General features: G+C 28.6%; 1 protein-coding gene across 14 annotated transcripts in view; it reads left to right on the forward strand.

Annotated features, from left to right (window-relative positions):
- The window catches only part of LOC129788821 (syntaxin-binding protein 5), a 127,984-nt gene that overhangs the window by 46,109 nt on the left and 54,724 nt on the right, over window positions 1–27,151 (forward strand). For all 14 annotated transcript variants that reach the window (XM_055825195.1, XM_055825191.1, XM_055825192.1 and 11 more), the window contains exons 3-4: window positions 5,238–5,426; window positions 5,552–5,686. In XM_055825195.1, the coding sequence (XP_055681170.1) occupies window positions 5,238–5,426; window positions 5,552–5,686 (324 nt within the window). The remainder of the gene's footprint in view (window positions 1–5,237; window positions 5,427–5,551; window positions 5,687–27,151) is intronic.

Below are 27,151 nucleotides of genomic sequence, written 5' to 3' on the forward strand. Positions count from 1 at the left end.
ATATTATGTTCAAAATATTTAATTTTCTCATGTAGTTTATCGTAGGTTTAGCACATAAATATTTACACTCAAATGTGGGTGATGGTGCATAACAAGTTAAGTTTTATTGAAATGCATTTTCTTTACCATGCTAAATCTTTCGGAATACTTTATGTAGGTATATACGTAGAAGTTATCCTGCAGTTATGTTTATGTCGTAAAAAAAATCCAAGATATTAATCTTGTTTTTTTCTTTCTTTCTCTGTCTTCTTTTGAATTAATAAGGATGAAATCCCAAAAATCCATTCTGCGTGTTTTATGGTTTTATCAGTACAAGACAGATTTCAGCAATTTGATAAAGTTATGTTACGATTCACCATGTGTCACCTGAGTAAACTATATAAATTTATATCTTCCATCAACACATGGAGCCACACACAATGCCAAAGGCAAAAGGAAAGGGCAATGATGTTCTACTCATAAGAGTTACGAGCCTCTGGTGGGAAATTGCCAAGAGAAATCTCATTTTTTATTGTCCACATACACCGACGCAACTAAATCGTTTTCGTGATTGAACCGTTGTCTTTTTTGTCTAAAAGATTTTGCAATGAGTGATGTTGAATGATGTGCGAAAAGTGTCTAATTTTCTCTTCATATATATTGATGAAAATTATATATAAACTATGCGGTCTATTATGTACTTTATGTAGAAACATAATTGAAACTATATTGCTTTGGGTTGATCAAAAAAAAAAAAATTCAAAAGTACCACATTATTTTATTAAAAACATAAATTGTTATTTTAAACGAGGTATTGATGGAATTTTTAATTAAAATATTAATTGATTTCATTTTCATACGTGAAATTCCTTTTATATGACAAAATTGGGCGTTTGATGAAAGAATAAAAAAAGTAATATGCAAAAGGTAAACATAACAGCTAAATTAAAACTGTTATTTTTCCATATGTAGGTATGTATGTAATTAAAATAGGTAACTACGCAGTTTTATTAAATACTCTTTCACTCATGAACATTTCGTAGAATGCAGGAGGGGTGGGGAGGGAGTGGTACATGAAAGGAATGTGAAATTTTGTGATTGATGAGAATTTTCTTCGGTTGGAGGATATTATCAATGATGTGACCTCGACTTGCTCAAATTGGTTGACTTGATCTTGACAATTCATCATTCTTCTCGTGCTCTCCCAACTTACTGGGAATCTCTGATGCGCAAAAGTATATTCGCATTGTATATAGCATCTTTAGGGGGTGTTTTTCTGTCTGTTTCAATCTCGAGAAACTTTGTATTTTAATGGATAACATATTGTAGATTATGTCGCACAACCAAAGTTTACTTATTTCTTAATTGCAAAAGAACTTTTACAAAATATATGTATGTAACAGTGTTCTTTGCAATATTACATACATAATTTCCTGCATATATTTACAATAGATACCTTTTTACTTAACAGAGAATTTTCTCTTTATTTGAAATGTTCTTTCTTACATCATTCATCGATAAAAATTATTCAATACTTTGACTCAAATTTGAATTTCAAATGGTCATGGACTTACGTTATATTTACACTGCCGTGTCTATTTCAATTTTCTAGGTGACTGAACAGCTTTCAGTGAGATTGAAGTCTCGTGGAGATTTTTTTTTTTCGTTTGAGAATAAAAGAGTGATGTGAAAACAGAAAGAGAAATATTAAATCCCATCAATTTTTTTTTAAGAGGGTCCCTTCCACTGAAGAATGAAAGTTTTGTGTCAAAAAAAGAAAGGATATCTTGGTGGAGGTGTCTCTGTACGCTTCAGTAGCGTGTCAATTTCAGTGTTGCTCAAGCAAAAGGGACAATTCAATCAAAAATTCTATGCATTATATCTATGGTGAAAAAAAAAGAAAAGGTTTGCAACGATTTTCTCTTTTGATGATTCACAAAGTTTGACCCATTTTTCTCACACTTCTCTCTCATTATATCCTTTCTGTCTTTTGTACCATCTCACACCATCAGCATATGAATATGTCAATATATACATAGTTTTTCATTCTACCATTGTACATAGAAACATAATAGAAAGCGAACGAATGAGTGAAAATTTTCTATCATCTTTTCTGTGAGATAAATTAAAAACTCTTCCACTCTTGCACCTCATGGTGCATAATGAAAATTTCCAATGTGCAATTTGCACTGCATACACAGCATATCTATCGCCTAAAGGAGATTTTTTATGTAAACAAGTACTTTGACGTTGTTCAAGTTGATTCTCTACCTTTTTTTTCATTTTCACAACATATCTTCGAGACAATAGTAATCTTCTTGACACAATCATTTCACCACCTGATTAAAATTCAAAGAATTGAATTGAAAAAAAAATCATTAAAAATGTTTTTTCAACTCAATATGTTTCTGTGTGTTTGATAAAAAAAGAATTGCCATCGAAAACTGTTCCATTTTGATAAAATCTTTAAAATACAAACCTGAGTTTACATTTGAAATTGTAATTAAAATGAAACAAACTTCATTGTTGTGCAAACGGAAACTTTTCAAGCATAAAATATACATAGCTACCACAGGTCGAAGTTCAAAACTACAAAACCTCCTGATATGTCCATAAACATAAAAGATAGAGCAATGTTAAATATAGAAATATTACAAGAGCTTGAGTGCTAAAATATATCATGGAACATCACACTTCGGATGCTACATAAGTGAATGTATCTATGTACTTATGTTTTATATTATGTATGTATGTACTTAGACAGGGTACAAAAATTATGGTATGAAATTGAGATAACAAAGAGAAAATCTATATGCCACCGTTAATGTGACACAAGTGGTTGAAATAGTAGCATTCTTCTTGCGAGAAAATTTATATAAGAATAAAAATAATAAATAGAAACAATGAGATGTGATATGGGGGGAGGGGGGAAGGACTAATGGAATATGGGGAGTAAAATAACTTTGTGGCCATTATACTGTAGATGGTTATTATATATTTATTGAGGGGGGGATGGCGGTTTCTGTGGGGAAGGAATCGGAGCTGATATAGAACAATTTCCTCTGCGGCTTTTCTATTGTTCACTTGGACATGTGATTTACGGGTGTTACGTAATTTGTGCGCCATCTAGAAATTAAATTGTTGCATGTTCTCAATATTGAAATGCTTCAATATTCAATTTTCAATATCCTTCTATGCAATTCCATAAAGGAAAATTCTTTTAGGATATGTTTCAAACCGATCTAGGAAGAGATTTTTATGTTTATAATAATCCGGAATGAAGGTTTTCTAACATTAAAGCAGAAAAAAGAAAAATAATCAATTCTAGTCATTAAAAAATTGGTTTTATAACATCCTAGGTTCGCAATTGGACAAGCTTTCCCTACAATTAAAATTCTGCAATAACCCAAATAAACCACTCAAATAAATAATCCAAACAATATTTTTTCAATGATTTAAAAAAATATGAGATAATAAGAGATATTTTCATCGCTATTTTAACACAAATTGCGCGAGGGAAAATGGCACTTATGTCATTTAAAAATGCTTAAAAAGTAACGAGAGTTTCTGTTTAATGCTTATTGGTTTTCCGGGAAAGTACTGGGGAAATTTTCAAATATGTGTTTTTTCACTATATAGCTGCATAGCAAATGGAAAGAAAAGTTTTCTCATTTCTGTATTATGTCACACCCATCAAGTAACAATTGAATTCTGAATGAGTTTTTCAGCAAAATGCTAAAGCTTCTGTGCTGAAAAGTGCACAAAGCAGAGCACTATAAATGCATAAGAGCTTAATTTATAGGGAGAATTGGTCTAACTTTTAGCAAAGTTTTTTTCATCGTGGGTTTTTTCACTCCAAATATACATACACCAAACTATTCTCTACATATTGATGTGTTATGTAGTTAAGTACATAAATGTGCAATGTATGCAATACATACATTTGAATGTTAATTACTTACTGAAGGAAAATATTTGTAAAGTTTAACGTTTATTTTGTTGTAGAGATAGGACTTTTTGGTAGGTTGTACGACCAATAATGTAGTGCGGAATAAATCAAATATTAATGTACACATAATATATAATTTCAATTTAAACCGGATGCAGGATGCGTAATCGCTAAATATTTCAGGAATAAAACCCATAAACATGGTACGTTATGTGTATGAAGTCTCTCAAAGTTTATTGAATTATTTACAACGAATTTTTCATAGCTCCACCTTGTCCTTCATGATGATCATGCGTATGGTACTCATCATCGTGGTATTTATGTTGAATGATATTTATGTGGAATTGTTGTTCCAATAAGCGCTGTATTAAATGAGAAAAGTCTAAATGACATTTTGCTATCATTGGATGTAATATTGTCTCCACAACAATTGGATGATTTTATTGTAAAAGCTTTAGCGGCGAAGGGTATATTTTGAGTTTTATATTGATGTGCTTGCCGAACATGATGAAAAATATTGGCTGTGATAATAAAATTCATATATCAATAAAATGGAGCATTACTCTTTTGACAGGAATGGTAGAAAGTTTCAATGTTGAGTGTGTGTATACTATATTCATTGATGGTCGCTCTTCGAGTACAATAAACGCAACTTCATTTTCCCAATAAGGAACATCTCTATTGTGTCACAAATAGACCATTTGAATATTGAAGAGTATGTATGAGAATACTGTCACATTGTGCCTCTGCAGCATATCGAGTGGAATTTGTGTCATAAATTCACTGTAAGAGACATACCTATACACAATGCTACTATGCTATATATTTCAACATTCGATTGGGGGGTGGAATGCGACTCATTGTTAAAAGTTTAATTTAAAACGAAGCAATTGAGTTGAGATTTTATTTATAAATTAATTTTTTTTTATAAAATCCTGGAAAATCTAGAGAAAATCCTGGAGAGGTGTTAATTATAGTTTGTTGATGGAAAAACTGTAAAAATAGCATTAAGAATCATATTATTAAAATGCAGAAAAACATTTATTGAAAAGAAAATCAATTTTATGTGATTTCTATTGATATAAGAGAGCAAGAAAATTTAAATTTTTTCTATGCTTTAAAAAGAAACATTTCCTCTCTTCTTAAAAATGTTAATTTCATGCCTTTTATGCTGATATTTTCTCTCTGTGACATTATTATCGTCCACCTAATTATATGTACGAAAATTCAAAGAGAAAACATTGTAAAAGAATTATCCATACATTGTGCACAAATTATGCTGCTCCATTTTATTATAAAATGCATACAGACTCGGGAAGCCTGGAGTTGATGTCTATGTACGACATGAGGGTGATTCTGCATGTGCAGTGACTAACATAGAATTCCTAGTGAACGAAGGTGCTTTTGTAACTTCCACTGCTGATGACTCCCTACATTTATGGAATTTTCGCCAAAAGAGTCCTCAAGTAGTACAAAGCTTAAAGTTTCAGCGAGAAAGGTATGTTGGATGCCGTCATTCATCTTCAACTTGTCTTTGACTTAACCACTGTCAATGTGCCAATTTTCTTCTTGGCTCCAATGGCATTGGCATCAATTAATTTTAACTCTTTTCCCTTCATGCAGAATAACATGCCTCCATCTACCTGTCGCAAGCAAATGGCTCTACGTGGGTACGGAAAAAGGCAACATACACGTTGTGCACATTGAATCGTTTGCACTGAGTGGCTACATTATCAATTGGAATAAAGTCATTGAACTGTAAGTAATGAATCACTTTTTCTCTAAACGACTTTATCCACAAAATCTTTTTTTTTGGCAAGGTTTTAGGGAATTTCTCTCACAAGAGCGTTCTATTGAAAAATCATTTAGCCAATCTATGATGGTTTTGGCATCGAAAGCACTCATTATGACTCTCACAGAGTTATCATAGCGTAGCATAAATGTAATTTATAGCTTCCTCTTCTTTGTAAATCCTCTGATATAGTTTTTATTCTTCCCTTATAGAGTTCTAGGTATTCCAAGAAATTTATGATTACACAAAGAAGATAAGAAAAAGTGCAAATTTGTGTTTCAATATCATGAAAAATTGGAGCTTCTCAGAAAAAGGGATGTACTTTCAACAAAATATGAAATGATTGCACCTCTTGAGAATATATGTACAAACTATGACATTCTCTGAGTTCTTTCAACTGTGTATGCTTCAATGATATTTTATATGAAATTCTGAGAAAAAAAAGAACTTGTAGAAAAGTATCGAAAACTTTTGAACTAAACTAACTTTTGTCCACAAGAAATGATACAGAATTTGATTTATTTTTACAATTCACAACTATGTTGTTCAACATATAACTAAGCTATATATATATTCTCTATATCAATATAATGATAAATTCTTTTAAAATTAATATTATGATAAATTATCTCCCCTCTCTCGCTGTGGAAATAATTTAAGTCGCACCAGGGTAAAACTATGAGAAAGTTTTGGAACACGAAACAAACATAAATAGTAAAAGCTTTGTGGAGTCATAGTCGAAATTTTTGGGTAATTAAATGACGAAATTGTACAAAATGTACTAATTCTCAAGTCACGTCAGCCAGCACGTACCCTTGAATGAATTTTTTTCTGTTTTATTTTCTGTTGTTACAAAATGTCGATTTTGCAAAAATTTGAAGATTTTTTCTAATTATTTTTTTTAACTAAAAATTAAGTTAAAATTGAAAAGTTTTATTGAGAAGAAAATGAAATTTCAATGTTAATTCAAAATATCATTTTTTTTTCTCCTTTAACACTGGACATGGCCACATCAGAGTTTTGCATATTTCATCTGCCATATAATTGCCATGTCCGATTTGATTTCCCAGTAGAATTGTTTGATGTTGTCTCTTACATGCGAATTATGTTATATTTACTATACTCATATATCCCCCTTGTCTCTCTGGCTGAAAATGGGATTTTCCATATGAAATGAAAGCTAAAAGCACCACAAGTCTTACACGCAATTGCCATACAAACAGAATTTCCTTCTCTTCTTGTCCATTTAATATATAACGTGTAGAATATAGAATTGGTTGTATTTTCATTTACTTCCAAAATTCTCTGCGGGAGTTTGTATAAATTAAAAAGCTTTCCAATTGCAAAAAAAGCAAAGAAATGGTCCAAACTGAAAATATATTTTGTACATTTGAATTCTTAGAAGCTATTTAGCCGGAAATTGCACTCCTCATCGAAATTCTTAATGGGCAACGTTTTCTTTGAAAAATATATACAATACATTTCCTACAACATTTTTTTTTCAATACCCCACGTGTCTTGCATTGCAATAATAATTCAAAATGACCTTTCAAGAAAATTTTTCTATTTTCTTCTTTCTCTCAATTTTTTTTCGTGCATTTGAACGTATTTTTTATTAAAATGACTTTAGAAATGTTGAAGAATAATATTTTTCCCTTGATGAATATTCTTTAATATTTCTTTTAACTATTTTTTCCATGGAACTATTTTTAATAATTCTTAAAATCTCTGTAAGAATCCATAAGAATATAAAACAATCTCAACGTTCTATATGTTCTAACCCCAAAAAAAATTTCTAACAATTACATGCCTTATAATTTATTAATTTGCTATTTCCGTTAAATATTTAAAAGAGAATAAATCTCACTAGAAACAAATACAGAAATAAATTAAAATAATTATTAGGGAAATTAAGACATTATATCTTTGAGTTTCCTAAGAGTTCATTCATGCATCTGTCCTATGTATAGCCCAATACTTTGACTTGAAAGAGAAAAATCAATCTTTAAACAATTAACTTTAACAGGTTGATTATTGATTGAAATATGTCGTGATATTATTTTTCGTCATTAATCAACATTGTATATAAGCAAAACTATGTATGTATATATATGAACTTTCTTATGACTATTTTTTGAACTTGTTATGTGTGTTGAAAAGTGCTATTAAAACCACGCACAGTTCTTTTTTTTTAGTACAGCACCTTTTGTTTTCGACGTGGGTTGAAAGGGGGGAATGGGGAGAATGGGGAGAAAATGTTTCCATTGCTGTCGCTGGGGAGTCTTAAGGTCAAACAGGTGTTGAATGCGGGTGGTGCGGGGGGTTCAATTTGAAATTGATTGTAAGTTTCATGACTCCTTAATGGGGCTGACAGAATGGGTGAGGAAAGGAAAACGAAAAGTTTCAATAAATTGAGCCTCAGGAGATTTTGGTCTTATTGACTTTGGGGTTTGTGATGGTGGTGAAAGTTGTTGAATGAACGGGAAAAGTCTTGTAATAGCCATTTGTGTTTTAAATGATTAAAATTTTGAGAACTTTTGCCTATTTTTCCAAGCCATTCTGTTATTTGCACTGACTCCTTCAAAATCCAAATTGAATTTTCTACTTTCACTGAATGTAAGGAAAGGTTAAATTTATTCCAAATTAAGAAAGTAATAATCCCATAAGAATTCTTGTTCTCCAAATTGCCATTTAATTTTTAATTTGGGCTTTCAATCGATTTAGAATCGTTCTTTTTTTTAGAATTTTACTTTAAAATCTCTCCATTTTAATTTTTCAATTTGTTCTGACTGGAAATACTTTTTTTTTTAAGTAGAAGCGTTATAGTTGAATTTAGGTTACAGAGAACGTTTTGATTTTGTATTGTGAATTCTTTCTTTTAAATTGAGTTTTATATGCAGAAGAGGAATTCTTTTGATTAGTAGTATAAACAACCCACTCACCATAGGCTAACGTAAATGCACATCCTGCTGGAATTGGAATTGTGGCTCACAGTCTCTTTGTTTCTAATACTACGTATGCAGACATACATATATACGATGAAAGTATATAACTGAATGAATATTGTTTCTTTGAAATTGCGTTAGAGTAAAATGCACTGAATATTTGTGAATTTTCACTTTAGGAAAAGTCAGTTAGAGTGCACTGAAAGCTCTTTTGGAGTACATGCAAATTAATTCTTGTTTGTTGTACTAATATAGAAGATCTCCTAGAGCAATATCTTTGTTTCTAAATCATCTTTTTGAGCTGAAGACCAGTAATATTGAAATTTATATAACGTATGATGGTATGCAAGGTTTAAAAAGTGATAAGTCAGCAATAAAGATGAAGTTCTTTTAATTTCTTTGTAAATTTATGTGTCAAAGATTAGTTACAAAACACTTTTATATTCATGATAAGAAGTTTAGAAGATTAAACAAATAAATATCAAAAAGTGTTGGTGGAGAAAGAGAAAGAACAAATTGAATGTAGATAAGGTTTTTCTCAATTACTTTAGCTCGTACAGAATTGAGTAAAATGTGGGAAAAAGGAGTAAAATGTGTAAATAGTTTCACTATTATCGTACTTATCTCTATTACAGTGATTATACGAATGTATTTTTTTTCTTTTTCACATTTTGCATTTTCTTTTTGTGCTAGTTTTTTCCAATATTTTAGAAAGCTTAAGTGAAAAAGTTTTTCCCATTTCAAAGGTACCTATCCTACCTAATATCTACTCAAATTCTATGTTTATATACAACTTAGATAAGATATAATGTGAAATGTGGATGTTCACTTTTCAACTAGAACTAAGTACCTACACCATTCATTTGGGGCTTAAGAGATGCTACTGTGTGTGTGTAGTGCTACTGTTATTGAATGAATTTGGAGTGTACTTGAGGTACAGGACGTACACATAAATCATTCAATGTCGCTGTCGAATTCTCTGTCCTCTCGAAATTTATCCACTTGTGAAATCTTTCTTCATTCTGCAATGTTTTACCCCAAAATATCTCGCACAACACAAAATGCTCTTGTACATTATTAATACCCCACATAACAGCCACCCTTTGACAAAATCGACTCAATTCCAAACCAAGTCCATAAAAGCGTCCTCAACGTTTATATGTACCTATACCTACTCTAATCGTATACCGGGTATAGGGAATATTGAGAATATCCTATTGATTTCTTCAATTGTCCATTAATACGATGAAAGTAAATTGCTTCTTCACTTTAGGAAGATTCCGTAGGTACCTATTAAAAAGAACTCCAATATAATAATTTATTAGTGACGGAAATAGATTTTCTTTTCCAATTTATTACTTCACTGGTATTTAAAGGGAAAATATTTGTGGCTTTATCAAGACATAATGTAGGTAAATGAATTGTTGCAAGTTTGAAAACATTAATTGCATATTTTGCTTCTTTTGTAATATTAATTACAGCTTTTTGTGTGTAATTAAATTAAACTGCGAAATGTCTAAAATATCCACTCTTTTTCATAACAAAGACTTTTTAATTAATTTCACCGTCAAAGCTTTATTGAGTTTTTCACTGGAATATCAATGTAGAAAGTATATAATGAGGGAAGTTCACATTGAAAAAGAAGCGTAATAGACGTAGGAAGGTCTGGGATCAGGTAAAGCTAGATCCACACCGCCTAAACTTGTAAAGCTCATTGGTAAAAATGATTTTTGTTTTGCATTTTTTTCATAAAATTTCTCAACTCACGAAGACTTCTTGGTTCTTGCTTCTCTCAGTTAATCTACAGAAAAAAAGTTATTTTTCCCTTGATATTTGTATACATATTATATATAGCAAAATACTATTATACATAAAACATTTCGTCACAAATGAAGAAATTCTTTTGAAAATTATATAAAGGACAATGGTTTTTAATGGAGGGGTGGAAACGGTGCAAAGTATCCTAAGGATTACCGAGTTTATAGGCACAATTGTTGATGAAGAAGATGCTCAACCATCAGTACGATACTCATTGAATTGTAGATTCCTCATAGCGTGAATGTAAAAAGGTCATTTGTGAGTCAAGAGCATCAAATAAACGCAAATATCTGAGAGAGTGCTTGGGAGTCATTACCATTTTTTTACGATTCTAATGACCCTTTCTTTCTCAAAATTCTCCTAACCATCAGTGGAGTAAAGAGTACAAAATGTTTAATTAAATATTTTAATAGACTCCTTTTTGCTGACAATGTTTTTCGTTCTTTCCCCCATGGGGGGAAGATGTATGCGAATTATTTTGTTGAAGAATATATAAACCCATAAAATATATAGTCTATTCGATTTACATATTATCAAGGAAAAAGTTAAGAGACTGCACAATTTGGGTCACTTAAGCTCCTTTTTTCATTCATTATACACACACTGTGAACAATTATCAAAATATATAACAGAAAAAAAGGAGAGAAAACATTTTAAATTATGTACTCCCCACATTCAGTAGCATTTGCCACGTCAGTGTGGGATGTAATTTTTTGACCATGGAGAAAAACCTAATGCTAAAAGCAAATGGATGTTGTCTACGAGTGAAGATAACTATAACCCTTGGTCTCTCATCGGAAGATTTAAGTTTATCCCACTTTTCCCCACCCGCAAAAACACCATAAGAAGGAGAAAATGTACCAAAAAAAAAGCGACACGGGAGACTGTGAACAGACAAATAAAAGTCCTCCTCTTTTGTTGTACAACTTTCCACATCAGTCTAATTCTTAGTCCTCGCGCCACCAACGTCCCTTTTGCAGTCTGCTTCCATTTTCATAAGGGTACACCACCCCCGTCACATCAATGGATGTACAGAAGAATAAAGGGGGGAGGAGGAAACCACCCCATTTTGCTCCTAGAATATAAATGGGTAAGCGCGGTTCTCAATTTATAAACGTCATCCTCATGCACTGAAAACAAGAAACTCTTGTCTCAATTTTTTTCTCCTTTTACGCTTCTTAGTCCTTAAGCAAAAGGAGGAATGTATTCTTTTCATATTTTCTGTGTGCAAGAGAATCCCTCTTTTATATTGTTGCCTGCGGACAGCAAATATGTTTTCATCCGCAAAGCTTTATGTAATTTCCTCAATTTCCCTTCAAATCTTCAATATCTCAAAATGATTGTACCTATATATACGTAATTGCTACAATTTTCTCCTTCATAATTTCAAAGAAAAAAAAATAAATTTTTCAATATGCAAAAGGAATCCCATTGTTAATTTGTTTCCTTTAATCCTGCACACCTTGTCCATTTACAAAATATTGATTTATCAATAAAGCCGAATGAGCAAATAGTTACAGCAACACGCGACCCACATTGAACTTACAATTTATTAATATGGTTTGATCATATTGCAAGGAAGGTGTTGTAGGCGATTACCTAAATATAGCTGACCGTTTATTCATTTTGAATTCCATTAATTTAAATGCTTTATGGATGCATATTTCATTTCGGAATGGCATTTGCTGATTTATATTTTTTTTGGGCGGTTTACTTTTGTTGTAAACATCAATCGAAGCAACGAAGCATATGTTTGATGCGTCAAATGAATGATGTACAATGTGGGCGTGGTTTTCACTTTTCTAGATAAATCTTTCGCAATTTTTCTCTCGCAATCTTTTTAGCTTTTATTGAATGTTTTTGACCCTCCCCCAGGATTTGTTTTTTTTTTCATGTTTATATCTTTGAACTAGGTCAATATGTGTAAAAATGAATAGACTCCTTTTTGACGCTATCATTTTTCACAAGTTAAAAGAAACACTGCTCATGTAACTAATCAGTTCAGCAGCTCATTTTCAAATATTCAAAACAATTTGATGAAAACTAGTTCAAAGTTCTTGAATTGATTGTGCTGTACTATACGGATAAAAAGATTGATTGATGTACGATCTTGAATTGAAAGCAAGTTTATTTTGTACGGCGAATTTAAAAAGATTTAAAAGAAGAAAAAGAGGATTTTTGGTACAATGTATATTTTCTAGAAAATTTTCTTAAAGGGCATTGAATTTGGAGATTTTCTGAGAAACTATACTTTTGCTGTTTCTCTTTCTCTCTCACAGTTCTTTTCACATGAGCAGCAATAAAATAAATAAAACTTTCAAATTGGTTTTCTCGAGCATTTTCTTCTGAAACTGATTTTTCTGGATTTCTCTGCAACTTGCAACAATTTACCAAAAAATTGCCAGAACAGTTAATGAGCTTTTAGAGATTTTCTCAACTTTTTTTAGCAAGAAGTTTAGAAGGTTTAGGGAAATGGAATTTTCTACAAAATATGTGCAAAGGATTTTTTTAAATAACAATATGTAGCTAAAATGTGTAAAAGTACCAAAATTCTCCCATATTTCTTAACATATTGCAGTCGTTTAGGGTTTTGATAAAAAAAAGTATATTAAATTTAACTCCGGCTTATATTGAATGAAAGAAAATGTAATAAACAAGTCAATTTATCTATATATTTTCATAAAGTTTCGTGAAAAAGGGAAGAACACCTTGTACCATAACTATCTCTCCTTTAGGCAAACAAAATATTTTGGGGATGAAACATTTTATACTTCCCCATATGTGCGGATAATTCTATTCATTAATGTGATATGCGTGTCAGGAGCAGAAGTTTACTCACTACATACGTATATACGTACATAATAAGACCTTTGCAAAGAGTAAATTCTAATTTACCCCATGGTGGGGTACTGTATGTATTTCAACTCAGTGCTGTAGGTAGGTACATTCGCATACAATTTGTACGGTCAAACACAAGGGCTACACATAGCTCGAGAATGTGTAAAATTGTTTCTCGCACTCAGCGCGGCCGCAATATAATGAGGATACCCCAGCATATATACGTACATATGTATGTACGTACATAGTATATGCTCATAGGAAGTGACCCAACTCAAGGTGTATTTGAGCATTGTCTGTTGCTGCGCTAGGCCTGGGTGTCACATTTAAGAGTATAATTACTAAAAGGGTTTACTCATGTAATTAAATGTCGTCTTTTGTATACTTTGCTACGCTGTCACAGGGGGTATGCCGACACAAGAAAAAAATCTGCCACCCATTGGGGAAAAATTTCTGATTTTCCGGAAGTTAATTTAAAAAGGAGGAATAAAAACACTTATTGCTCGGAAGATTTAGTTCAAAGCTATTTTCACATAATTACATCAAGTTCAACATGGTGGTTAATCTACCATGTTCGTTCATGTACACCGAGGTATATGTAGTATGTGTAGTGAAGAGGTAGCAAAGTATAATATTGAAATTGAGAAGAAAACATTCAATTGTGCAAATACAGTGGTGTATCTGTAGGGTTTGATTTTCCACAGACTTTCCAATCACATTTCTCTATTTCATTTGATCTTCAATGCTTATTCAAACCTTCGTCGTCTATTTGTAACATTTTGCAAAAAGAGGGTCAAATATTTTCATTCTCCGCATGGTATCCATATATAAAATCGCATAATAAACAATCCCTAAACGATTGAATATTCATGATTTATACAACAACACGCATCATCACCGTTAGAATATGATTAAAAGAGCGGGAAAATTATGATGAAATATCATTTGCAAAAGAGAGGGTGTCTGTGGAATACAAAAAAAGGGAAGATGATGAGCTTTATTGAACTTATTATTACGGATTGGCTCTCTACATCCGATTCGTTAATGTGAATAAATTTCGTATTAGCCCCAAGTTCCGGTGAGGGTGAAATTATTTCACTCATTTTTTTCCCCCATTTCCGTTCTATCTTTCCCATAATAAGGGAACAAGCAACAAGTGAAGGAACATTAATCCCCATGGGATTTTGGTTATGGACATGGAGATTTTACCAAATTTTCTACAGCACATTGCATTACATATCATGATATATACATTGTGTGACTTCCTATCAGTCACCCAACTATATATACCTACATATTATACATTAAATGTTAGTAAGGAAAATAAAGAATCCTTCAAAATGCTTGTAAAAAGAAAATTCCTTTTATACCATTCAACTTTCCTGCAAAATGAGAATTCTTGCATCTTATGCAGATTTTTCTTCTTGTATGCCACGTTTGCAAAAGAAATTCTTTTGTGATCAAATGAAATCTCCTCAAGAAAGAAAAACGTTGAAGTTTTCCAAAGGAGTGTAGAATTTTCCGTGTAGTTGACTTTTTTGTTTTGGATATACAGTCGTGCCTTGGCATAAGATAGTTTAGGATATACTCTTCACACTCATTATTTTCAATACGCGAGAGCAGTACATCCTAGACTATCTTATGCCAAGGCACGAGTGTATAAGAAAAAAAAATTGTGAAAGATTAAAAAAGATTATTCGTGACATTTCCCCCGTAATACTTTTCGTGCATGAGCTCCTAATTGCTTTAGCAATGTCATCTACAGCATCTGCAAAAAGTGCCTCAAAAATAATTGTAGATGTCTGCAAATTTTTGAACAAGTACAAATTTGCTTTCATTAAAAAGGGAAAATGTAAATGAGGAAAATGTGTACCTACGTATAGTATTTTACATTGAGATATTATCTTATTCTCAAAACTAAAGGATGAATATGAAAAATCTGTTACTTGCAGTTGCAACATATGGGTTGTTCTTTTTGCAAGCAAGTGACAAATTGTCCAGTAATTGTGGAAAATGAGAAAGAGCAGTTATATATTACAACACGGAAAATTCCATGATAACAATGACAAAGAAAAGTGTTGCATCATTCTCAAAGATGTCTCTTTTCACAAACTAGTAGTAGCTATCATTATATTGTTGAAAGTAGAAGGATGTAGTTCATTATGTATGTACATAGTTGAAAGGATGTTGTATGAAGATATTCTAACGACTTACTTTGGGTTTATTTTACATACAAATCTTGTGGGATTATATGTTCATTAGTTGGAAAAGAAAGCTTTACTGCTGAATTTGGATATTGTCCAAAAAATTGTAGCCAATGTGCTCAAGGCTAATTGAGATAAAAAAAAATAACAGCGAGCTAGGTGCTCTGAGTTAGCATTCATAGCTATCAAATAATTTGTAGGTGAAAATGGTGTGATTGAAAGTATGTTGAATCATCAAGGATTTTTTAATGATTTAATGGCAAATTCACGATCTTTTGGCAAGTGTTTGCACCACTTCAAATACCTACATAGCCTACATACATACCTATCTATAAAGCAATGTTAGCTAGCATAATTTACAGCCTGATTTATAGCGCTGAAAAAGGAATAAAAAAAGAAAATTTATAGAAAGGATAAAAGAATGATGAGAGAGTTTAAAAAAATTGAATGATTTAGCAATATTTTGAATTTGCGTTGTGAGATTTTTGTATTTTCCGTTTCCTCATTCTCATCGAGAGTTGGGAGCTCTTTAGTAAATGTATATGTCGTCCCTTTTTCCATATATACAAGATATCTTTATTCTCTTGATACTCCACTGCGCTTCATTTTTGACCACACCATTTTTATGCTACAATGTGTACATATATACATTATTCTATGTTTATTATAAAGCTCCACACCATGTCGGACATACTTGATTTATTGCTTGCTCCATCTTAAATGTAGCTACTACACCCAATACACAGACACACACATTTACCCACAATTCCGAGAGAGTAAGAAAAAGTAGCAAAAAAAAAGAGGCAGAAAAAAGGAGGAAATTTGGAATGGGGTAAAAGATGTAGAAAAGAAATTGTGGCAATGGAAATTGCGGAGTTGGGATCCCACAATTTATAAAATTGTGGCGAAAAGGCAAACCACAAAGTAATATACTATTAGATGAAGATCCCCTGATTCATGATTTTTTTCTCTGTTGTTCAAATTATATTTATGTTCCAATATACCATTTGCACATTGCTAAAATGTGTGTCGATATTTGTGGGGGGCTTTTTGGTCCGCAGCCGCTTTAACTTGTGAAAGATTCAAAATCAATTCTCATTTGCATAGCTCTGAATACGATAGAAGGGATTTTTAGCTGATACGAAAGATTTAAATGTACATTTTCGAGTTTAAAAAAATCAGGAAATGATTTTACGTCTCAAAAGATTTTCTTCCATTTACTTGCTAATGTGATAAAATATGTAAGGTCCCTACATAAAATTATTCTTATATGCAGAATTATGTTTAAGAAGTAATTTTTCTCATGATTTTTTCTATAAACATTAGTGGCTTATTTTCGGTGTATTTCATCAGTGTTTTTGCCTTTAAGTAAGTCCTAAGTAAGACTAAGGGAGTATATGAGGTTAATTATAAAGAAATGCTTTTAGTGATGGCCAGTGTGGCGCCTATGGGATATCGTACACTTTGGAATTGTGTCTCCATTCTATGTGCACTCATAGTCCATTTAATTTCCAGCCCATGTAACAAGCAAAGTACCATTATCTTATACATATGTATACATAAATACATATAGAGACACAAGAATATGTGGAATTATCTGTAGAAGGATATTGGGAAAAGGTTTTATAAGACGATTTAAGGAATTTCCTTCATTTAATACGTTGTCCTTTATTTATTTATTATTATGTAAAATGTTGAAAATCCTTTGCTTCATTTTAATCTCTCTATTTTAGTAAAAACCCTCACTTAATGAACAGAATAGAGCAGAAAACTTTTTCTTGTACAATTACTCTATGTTAGAAGAAAGTATGTTAACTTGTACTAGAATCAATGGGTGTATCCTGTATGGAGGAAATTAAACAATGAAAAATTTCCTCATTAATTATTCAACTCGGAAATTATAAAATTTTAGACGATGATGATGAATTCTTGCTCATTTTCTTATTTCCACCCTCACCCCTTACCCCATTTCTTTTTCCCACCAGCATGGTGCTCTTTTGTAGCTTACATTGTTTGGAAAATCTCCACTGAATTGTGTGTGTATATGTGTGCGTATTGAGGGAAGTTTTCTTACCAGCAACAAATTCTTCTGAAGAAGTTTAGTTTCAAAGTTTCTTTTAGAGAGAGTCCCACTCCCTTACCATTGTTGCCTTCATTTTGTAACATTCTTTGTGAAATGGCCTCAGGCAATATTTTCCTACTTGGATCTTTCATATAGCTTTGGCTAATGAAACTGGTGGATTCTTTCTCATTTGTACACTCCTGTATTATGTACATTATGTGCTATACATATTAACATTGCAAATTCTAATAAAAAGGTCCCCTTAGTTATTTTAATTATTAATAAATTATTTTTTCCATAATTAGCATACCTATATTATGTACAAAGAAGTTATTCAGAAGCGCGAATTTATACTTTCAAAATCATTTATTTAAATGACTATGATATACATAATATTTTTTGGCCCATTAGCATTATTATGATCAAGTGAAAATGTAATACTTTTGCTCATTTATTATGTATTTTCAATGTACTCCACATGCTTTATGCTATACTGTAATATTAGTGATGAAGATTCATATACCAAGGTTGGTACTGTTGTACAAAGGTTAAGGACTAATGGATTGCAAAGACTACAGGCTTAACTTATATCTTTGTATGTGCATATTAAACATAAAATATAATAAATGGTAATTGTGGGGGAGTTTCAAGCATTCAGTGTAAACCACAAAAGAAAATACATTTTGCAAATAAATTAGTTATTTAATAGCTTTTCCCGGTTTTCCAATATTATTCTACTACATAATACGCATTTAATATTTAATATGTAATATTAGGGGAGAATAATTTAATTTCGACCAAACTCTTGAAAGAGTTTTAATGAAATGTCTTTGAAATAAAAAGATGATTTCTATTCAAGAATCTGAATTATTTTTAAAGAATTAAATTAAACAGAATTTAAAAAAAATTAAATTAGCAGAAAAATAGAAAGTTTTCATTTACACCATTCTCCCCTAAAGGCATATTTGATTCCCTCTAGCCCGCACATTGAAGATTCAGCAATCAACATGTTTTCTTTCATTAATAGAGAGAAGAAATTAATTAATTTTTCCCTGTGTACCTTCCGTAACATTTGTTAGCATTTTATATATTAGGGTGCAAAGTTTGACTTCTGCAAAGGGAAAAGACAAAAGAATTGCTATATATGGTATGAGCAGAACCTCCCTCCATGTTTGAAATACTGATTTAATTACCTGGTTCGGGGATCAAATGGAGGCTGGAGCGGAGAACCTCTGTTTGTGGGGGGGGGGGAGGAGTGAGGCTAAACTCATTTTCATTAAAATTGTATGCATAATAGGCAATTAATTTCCTCAATGAGTCATTTTCAGGTCATCCTATGGTCGCCCACTTTGATGGTCACTAGGTAGCGTCATAAAAATTGATTCTTGTTTAAGTGGGCTAAAAAGTTTCTAAATTTAATCCCAAAAACGGAACTGCTTTACTTTTTGAAAAATTTTGAGTAGAAATGGTGCCGCCATATTTTTAAAAAAAAGCTAAAAATCGCTATTTTTAGCACAAATTCTCAAATATCTCGAGAACCACAAAAGATAATTGAGTGCTCTCTTCTGCATATTGTAGGGGGTATATAGGCCTATAAATCGGATGTATGGAGATTTTTTTGCAACACTCCTAGGTATTTTATTTTCTCGAGTTAAGATGTTGAAAATAACTTAATCAACACAAAAATTCTTATAACTCGCGTATTTCTCGTCCGATTTCGACAAATTTGGATTTGTTTGAAAGATATTTTCATATACTAGCTGTTTCAACCATTTTTGGGTGGTTCCAATTAATTTAAAAAATAAAAAATCAATAAATAACACAATAATGCAATTTGGTCCATTTTTATTATTTTAAAATTACAGAAATCGACAAATATCAATTGAAATCACCTCTAAATACTATATTTTATCTTTTTTAATAATATTGAGTTGATATGAAGTCCAAATGAGCCGAAAAAAATCACAAAATTGCGAAAATACGAATTATCATGAAAAAATATCAATTCTCTATATTAATATGACTTTATTTCTCATCTAAAATCTATCAAAATTATCTTTTTTTACATCATCTATACTTTTAAATATATTTCTTTTATTTTAGGCATAGTAACAGATTTTTCAGTACTAATAAACTCAATTTAATTCACTTCTAACTCCCAAAAATTATAAAAACCACTTTGAAAACGAAATAATTTACCAAAAAACACCGTAAAAGGCACAAAAAATCTTAAATTTCTCCTAAAAGTATTTCTTAAAAATAAAAAAATCAATTTACATTTATTTCTAAACTCACAAAAGATTAAAAACAATTTTTTGTAGTGTTACATAAAAGAAAAATATAGTTTAAGATAAACTGGAGTTTTCATTTCCCTTCAAAATTAATTAATACCACCTTTTATTGAATTAATACAAATTTCTGAACTAGCGAAATTAAAAATAAAAGTACTATGGTACGACAGAATTAGAAAATTATAGTTTAAAGGGAACTGGAATTTTTATTTTGTACTTCGGAATTCGGAAAATTACAATTTATGGAGAAATAATATTTTTATTTCTCCTTTAAAGTATTTCTTACAACTTTTTTATGAAATTTTTAGTAATTTTTATAGTGACGAAATAAGGAAATAAATTATTTTGTACTTCGGAATTCGGAAAATTACAATTTAAGGAGAAATAGAATTTTTATTTCCCTTAATAAGTATTTTTTACAACTTTTTTATGAAATTTTTACTAATTTTTATAGTGGCGAAAAAAAGAAATAAACTATTTTGTACTTCGGAATTCGGAAAATTACAACTTAAGCAGAAATAGAATTTTTATTTCCCTTAATAAGTATTTTTTACAACTTTTTTATGAAGTTTTTATTAATTTTTCTAGTGGCGAAAAAAAGAAATAAATTACTTTGCACTTCGGAATTCGGAAAATTACAATTTAAGGAGAAATAGAATTTTTATTTCTCTTTTAAAGTATTTTTTACAACTTTTTTATGAAATTTTTAGTAATTTTTAGAGTGGCAAAAAAAGGAAATAAATTATTTTGTACTTCGGAATTCGGAAAATTACAATTTAAGGAGAAATAGAATTTTTATTTCTCCTTTAAAGTATTTTTTACAACTTTTTTATGAAATTTTTAGTAATTTTTATAGTGACGAAAAAAAGAAATAAATTATCTTGTACTTCGGAATTGGGAAAATTACAATTTAAGGAGAAATAGAATTTTTATTTCTCCTTTAAAGTATTTTTTACAACTTTTTTATGAAGTTTTTATTAATTTTTATAGTGGCGAAAAAAGGAAATAAATTCTTTCGTACTTTGGAATTCGGAAAATTACAATTTAAGGAGAAATAGAATTTTTATTTCCCTTAATAAGTATTTTTTACAACTTTTTTATGAAATTTCTATTAATTTTTATAGTGACGAAAAAAAGAAATAAATTATCTTGTACTTCGGAATTGGGAAAATTACAATTTAAGGAGAAATAAAATTTTTATTTCTCCTTTAAAGTATTTTTTACAACTTTTTTATGAAATTTTTTTTAATTTTTATAGTGGCGAAAAAAGGAAATAAATTATTTTGTACTTCGGAATTCGGAAAATTACAATTTAAGGAGAAATAGAATTTTTATTTCTCCTTTAAAGTATTTTTTACAACTTTTTTATGAAATTTTTAGTAATTTTTATAGTGACGAAAAAAAGAAATAAATTATCTTGTACTTCGGAATTGGGAAAATTACAATTTAAGGAGAAATAGAATTTTTATTTCTCCTTTAAAGTATTTTTTACAACTTTTTTATGAAGTTTTTATTAATTTTTCTAGTGGCGAAAAATAGAAATAAATTACTTTGCACTTCGGAATTCGGAAAATTACAATTTAAGCAGAAATAGAATTTTTATTTCCCTTAATAAGTATTTTTTACAACTTTTTTATGAAATTTCTATTAATTTTTATAGTGACGAAAAACAGAAATAAATTATCATGTACTTCGGAATTGGGAAAATTACAATTTAAGGAGAAATAGAATTTTTATTTCTCCTTTAAAGTATTTTTTACAACTTTTTTATGAAATTTTTTTTAATTTTTATAGTGGCGAAAAAAGGAAATAAATTATTTTGTACTTCGGAATTCGGAAAATTACAACTTAAGCAGAAATAGAATTTTTATTTCCCCTTTAAAGTATTTTTTACAACTTTTTTATGAAGTTATTATTAATTTTTATAATGGCGAAAAAAGGAAATAAATTCTTTCGTACTTCGAATTCGGAAAATTACAATTTAAGGAGAAATAAAATTTTTATTTCCCTTAATAAGTATTTTTTACAACTTTTTTATGAAGTTTTTATTAATTTTTATAGTGGCGAAAAAAGGAAATAAATTATTTTGTACTTCGGAATTCGGAAAATTACAATTTAAGGAGAAATAGACTTTTTATTTCCCTTAATAAGTATTTTTTACAACTTTTTTATGAAATTTTTAGTAATTTTTATAGTGACGAAATAAGGAAATAAATTATTTTGTACTTCGGAATTCGGAAAATTACAATTTAAGGAGAAATAGACTTCTTATTTCCCTTAATAAGTATTTTTTACAACTTTTTTATGAAATTTTTAATAATTTTTATAGTGGCGAAAAAAAGAAATAAATTATCTTGTACTTCGGAATTGGGAAAATTACAATTTAAGGAGAAATAAAATTTTTATTTCTCCTTTAAAGTATTTTTTACAACTTTTTTATGAAATTTTTTTTAATTTTTATAGTGGCGAAAAAAGGAAATAAATTATTTTGTACTTCGGAATTCGGAAAATTACAATTTAAGGAGAAATAGAATTTTTATTTCTCCTTTAAAGTATTTTTTACAACTTTTTTATGAAATTTTTAGTAATTTTTATAGTGACGAAAAAAAGAAATAAATTATCTTGTACTTCGGAATTGGGAAAATTACAATTTAAGGAGAAATAGAATTTTTATTTCTCCTTTAAAGTATTTTTTACAACTTTTTTATGAAGTTTTTATTAATTTTTCTAGTGGCGAAAAATAGAAATAAATTACTTTGCACTTCGGAATTCGGAAAATTACAATTTAAGCAGAAATAGAATTTTTATTTCCCTTAATAAGTATTTTTTACAACTTTTTTATGAAATTTCTATTAATTTTTATAGTGACGAAAAACAGAAATAAATTATCATGTACTTCGGAATTGGGAAAATTACAATTTAAGGAGAAATAGAATTTTTATTTCTCCTTTAAAGTATTTTTTACAACTTTTTTATGAAATTTTTTTTAATTTTTATAGTGGCGAAAAAAGGAAATAAATTATTTTGTACTTCGGAATTCGGAAAATTACAACTTAAGCAGAAATAGAATTTTTATTTCCCCTTTAAAGTATTTTTTACAACTTTTTTATGAAGTTATTATTAATTTTTATAATGGCGAAAAAAGGAAATAAATTCTTTCGTACTTCGAATTCGGAAAATTACAATTTAAGGAGAAATAAAATTTTTATTTCCCTTAATAAGTATTTTTTACAACTTTTTTATGAAGTTTTTATTAATTTTTATAGTGGCGAAAAAAGGAAATAAATTATTTTGTACTTCGGAATTCGGAAAATTACAATTTAAGGAGAAATAGACTTTTTATTTCCCTTAATAAGTATTTTTTACAACTTTTTTATGAAATTTTTAGTAATTTTTATAGTGACGAAATAAGGAAATAAATTATTTTGTACTTCGGAATTCGGAAAATTACAATTTAAGGAGAAATAGACTTCTTATTTCCCTTAATAAGTATTTTTTACAACTTTTTTATGAAATTTTTAATAATTTTTATAGTGGCGAAAAAAAGAAATAAACTATTTTGTACTTCGGAATTCGGAAAATTACAATTTAAGGAGAAATAGAATTTTTATTTCCCTTAATAAGTATTTTTTACAACTTTTTTATGAAATTTTTACTAATTTTAATAGTGGAGAAAAAAAGAAATAAACTATTTTGTACTTCGAAATTCGGAAAATTACAACTTAAGGAGAAATAAAATTTTTATTTCCCTTAATAAGTATTTTTTACAACTTTTTTATGAAATTTCTATTAATTTTTCTAGTGGCGAAAAAAAGAAATAAATTACTTTGCACTTCGGAATTCGGAAAATTACAATTTAAGGAGAAATAGAATTTTTATTTCTCTTTTAAAGTATTTTTTACAACTTTTTTATGAAATTTCTATTAATTTTTATAGTGACGAAAAAAGGAAATAAATTATTTTGTACTTCGGAATTCGGAAAATTACAATTTAAGGAGAAATAGAATTTTTATTTCTCCTTTAAAGTATTTTTTACAACTTTTTTATGAATTTTTTTTTAATTTTTATAGTGGCGAAAAAAAGAAATAAATTATTTTGTACTTCGGAATTCGGAAAATTACAATTTAAGGAGAAATAGAATTTTTATTTCCCTTAATAAGTATTTTTTACAACTTTTTTATGAAATTTCTATTAATTTTTATAGTGACGAAAAAAAGAAATAAATTATTTTGTACTTCGGAATTCGGAAAATTACAATTTAAGGAGAAATAAAATTTTTATTTCCCCTTTAAAGTATTTTTTACAACTTTTTTTATGAAGTTTTTATTAATTTTTATTGTGACGAAAAAAAGAAATAAATTATTTTGTACTTCGGAATTCGGAAAATTACAATTTAAGGAGAAATAAAATTTTTATTTCCCCTTTAAAGTATTTTTTACAACTTTTTTTATGAAGTTTTTATTAATTTTTATAGTGGCGAAAAAAGGAAATAAATTCTTTCGTACTTCGAATTCGGAAAATTACAATTTAAGGAGAAATAGAATTTTTATTTCCCTTAATAAGTATTTTTTACAACTTTTTTATGAAATTTCTATTAATTTTTCTAGTGGCGAAAAAAAGAAATATATTACTTTGCACTTCGGAATTCGGAAAATTACAATTTAAGGAGAAATAGAATTTTTATTTCCCTTAATAAGTATTTTTTACAACTTTTTTATGAAGTTTTTATTAATTTTTATAGTGGCGAAAAAAGGAAATAAATTCTTTCGTACTTCGAATTCGGAAAATTACAATTTAAGGAGAAATAGAATTTTTATTTCCCTTAATAAGTATTTTTTACAACTTTTTTATGAAATTTCTATTAATTTTTCTAGTGGCGAAAAAAAGAAATATATTACTTTGCACTTCGGAATTCGGAAAATTACAATTTAAGGAGAAATAGAATTTTTATTTCCCTTAATAAGTATTTTTTACAACTTTTTTATGAAGTTTTTATTAATTTTTATAGTGGCGAAAAAAGGAAATAAATTATTTTGTACTTCGGAATTCGGAAAATTACAATTTAAGGAGAAATAGACTTTTTATTTCCCTTAATAAGTATTTTTTACAACTTTTTTATGAAGTTTTTATTAATTTTTCTAGTGGCGAAAAATAGAAATAAATTACTTTGCACTTCGGAATTCGGAAAATTACAATTTAAGCAGAAATAGAATTTTTATTTCCCTTAATAAGTATTTTTTACAACTTTTTTATGAAATTTCTATTAATTTTTATAGTGACGAAAAAAAGAAATAAATTATCATGTACTTCGGAATTGGGAAAATTACAATTTAAGGAGAAATAGAATTTTTATTTCTCCTTTAAAGTATTTTTTACAACTTTTTTATGAAATTTTTTTTAATTTTTATAGTGGCGAAAAAAGGAAATAAATTATTTTGTACTTCGGAATTCGGAAAATTACAACTTAAGCAGAAATAGAATTTTTATTTCCCCTTTAAAGTATTTTTTACAACTTTTTTATGAAGTTTTTATTAATTTTTATAGTGACGAAAAAAAGAAATAAACTATTTTGTACTTCGGAATTCGGAAAATTACAATTTAAGGAGAAATAGAATTTTTATTTCCCTTAATAAGTATTTTTTACAACTTTTTTATGAAATTTTTACTAATTTTAATAGTGGAGAAAAAAAGAAATAAACTATTTTGTACTTCGAAATTCGGAAAATTACAACTTAAGGAGAAATAGAATTTTTATTTCCCTTAATAAGTATTTTTTATAACTTTTTTATGAAATTTCTATTAATTTTTCTAGTGGCGAAAAAAAGAAATAAATTACTTTGCACTTCGAAATTCGGAAAATTACAATTTAAGGAGAAATAGAATTTTTATTTCTCCTTTAAAGTATTTCTTACAACTTTTTTATGAAATTTCTATTAATTTTTATAGTGGCGAAAAAAGGAAATAAATTATTTTGTACTTCGGAATTCGGAAAATTACAACTTAAGCAGAAATAGAATTTTTATTTCCCCTTTAAAGTATTTTTTACAACTTTTTTATGAAGTTTTTATTAATTTTTATAGTGACGAAAAAAAGAAATAAACTATTTTGTACTTCGGAATTCGGAAAATTACAATTTAAGGAGAAATAGAATTTTTATTTCCCTTAATAAGTATTTTTTACAACTTTTTTATGAAATTTTTACTAATTTTAATAGTGGAGAAAAAAAGAAATAAACTATTTTGTACTTCGAAATTCGGAAAATTACAACTTAAGGAGAAATAGAATTTTTATTTCCCTTAATAAGTATTTTTTACAACTTTTTTATGAAATTTCTATTAATTTTTCTAGTGGCGAAAAAAAGAAATAAATTACTTTGCACTTCGGAATTCGGAAAATTACAATTTAAGGAGAAATAGAATTTTTATTTCTCCTTTAAAGTATTTCTTACAACTTTTTTATGAAATTTCTATTAATTTTTATAGTGACGAAAAAAAGAAATAAATTATTTTGTACTTCGGAATTCGGAAAATTACAATTTAAGGAGAAATAAAATTTTTATTTCCCCTTTAAAGTATTTTTTACAACTTTTTTTATGAAGTTTTTATTAATTTTTATAGTGACGAAAAAAAGAAATAAATTCTTTCGTACTTCGAATTCGGAAAATTACAATTTAAGGAGAAATAGAATTTTTATTTCCCTTAATAAGTATTTTTTATAACTTTTTTATGAAGTTTTTATTAATTTTTATAGTGGCGAAAAAAGGAAATAAATTATTTTGTACTTTGGAATTCGAAAAATTACAATTTAAGGAGAAATGGAATTTTTATTTCTCCTTTAAAGTATTTCTTACAACTTTTTTATGAAATTTTTAGTAATTTTTATAGTGACGAAATAAGGAAATAAATTATTTTGTACTTCGGAATTCGGAAAATTACAATTTAAGTGGGAATAGAATTTTTATTTCTCTTTTTAAGTATTTTTTACAACTTTTTTATGAAGTTTTTATTAATTTTTATAGTGGCGAAAAAAGGAAATAAATTCTTTCGTACTTTGGAATTCGGAAAATTACAATTTAAGGAGAAATAGAATTTTTATTTCCCTTAATAAGTATTTTTTACAACTTTTTTATGAAATTTCTATTAATTTTTATAGTGACGAAAAAAAGAAATAAATTATCTTGTACTTCGGAATTGGGAAAATTACAATTTAAGGAGAAATAAAATTTTTATTTCTCCTTTAAAGTATTTTTTACAACTTTTTTATGAAATTTTTT

The sequence above is a fragment of the Lutzomyia longipalpis genome, chromosome 2 (genome assembly GCF_024334085.1).
Source record: "Lutzomyia longipalpis isolate SR_M1_2022 chromosome 2, ASM2433408v1".
Lineage (NCBI taxonomy): Eukaryota > Metazoa > Arthropoda > Insecta > Diptera > Psychodidae > Lutzomyia > Lutzomyia longipalpis.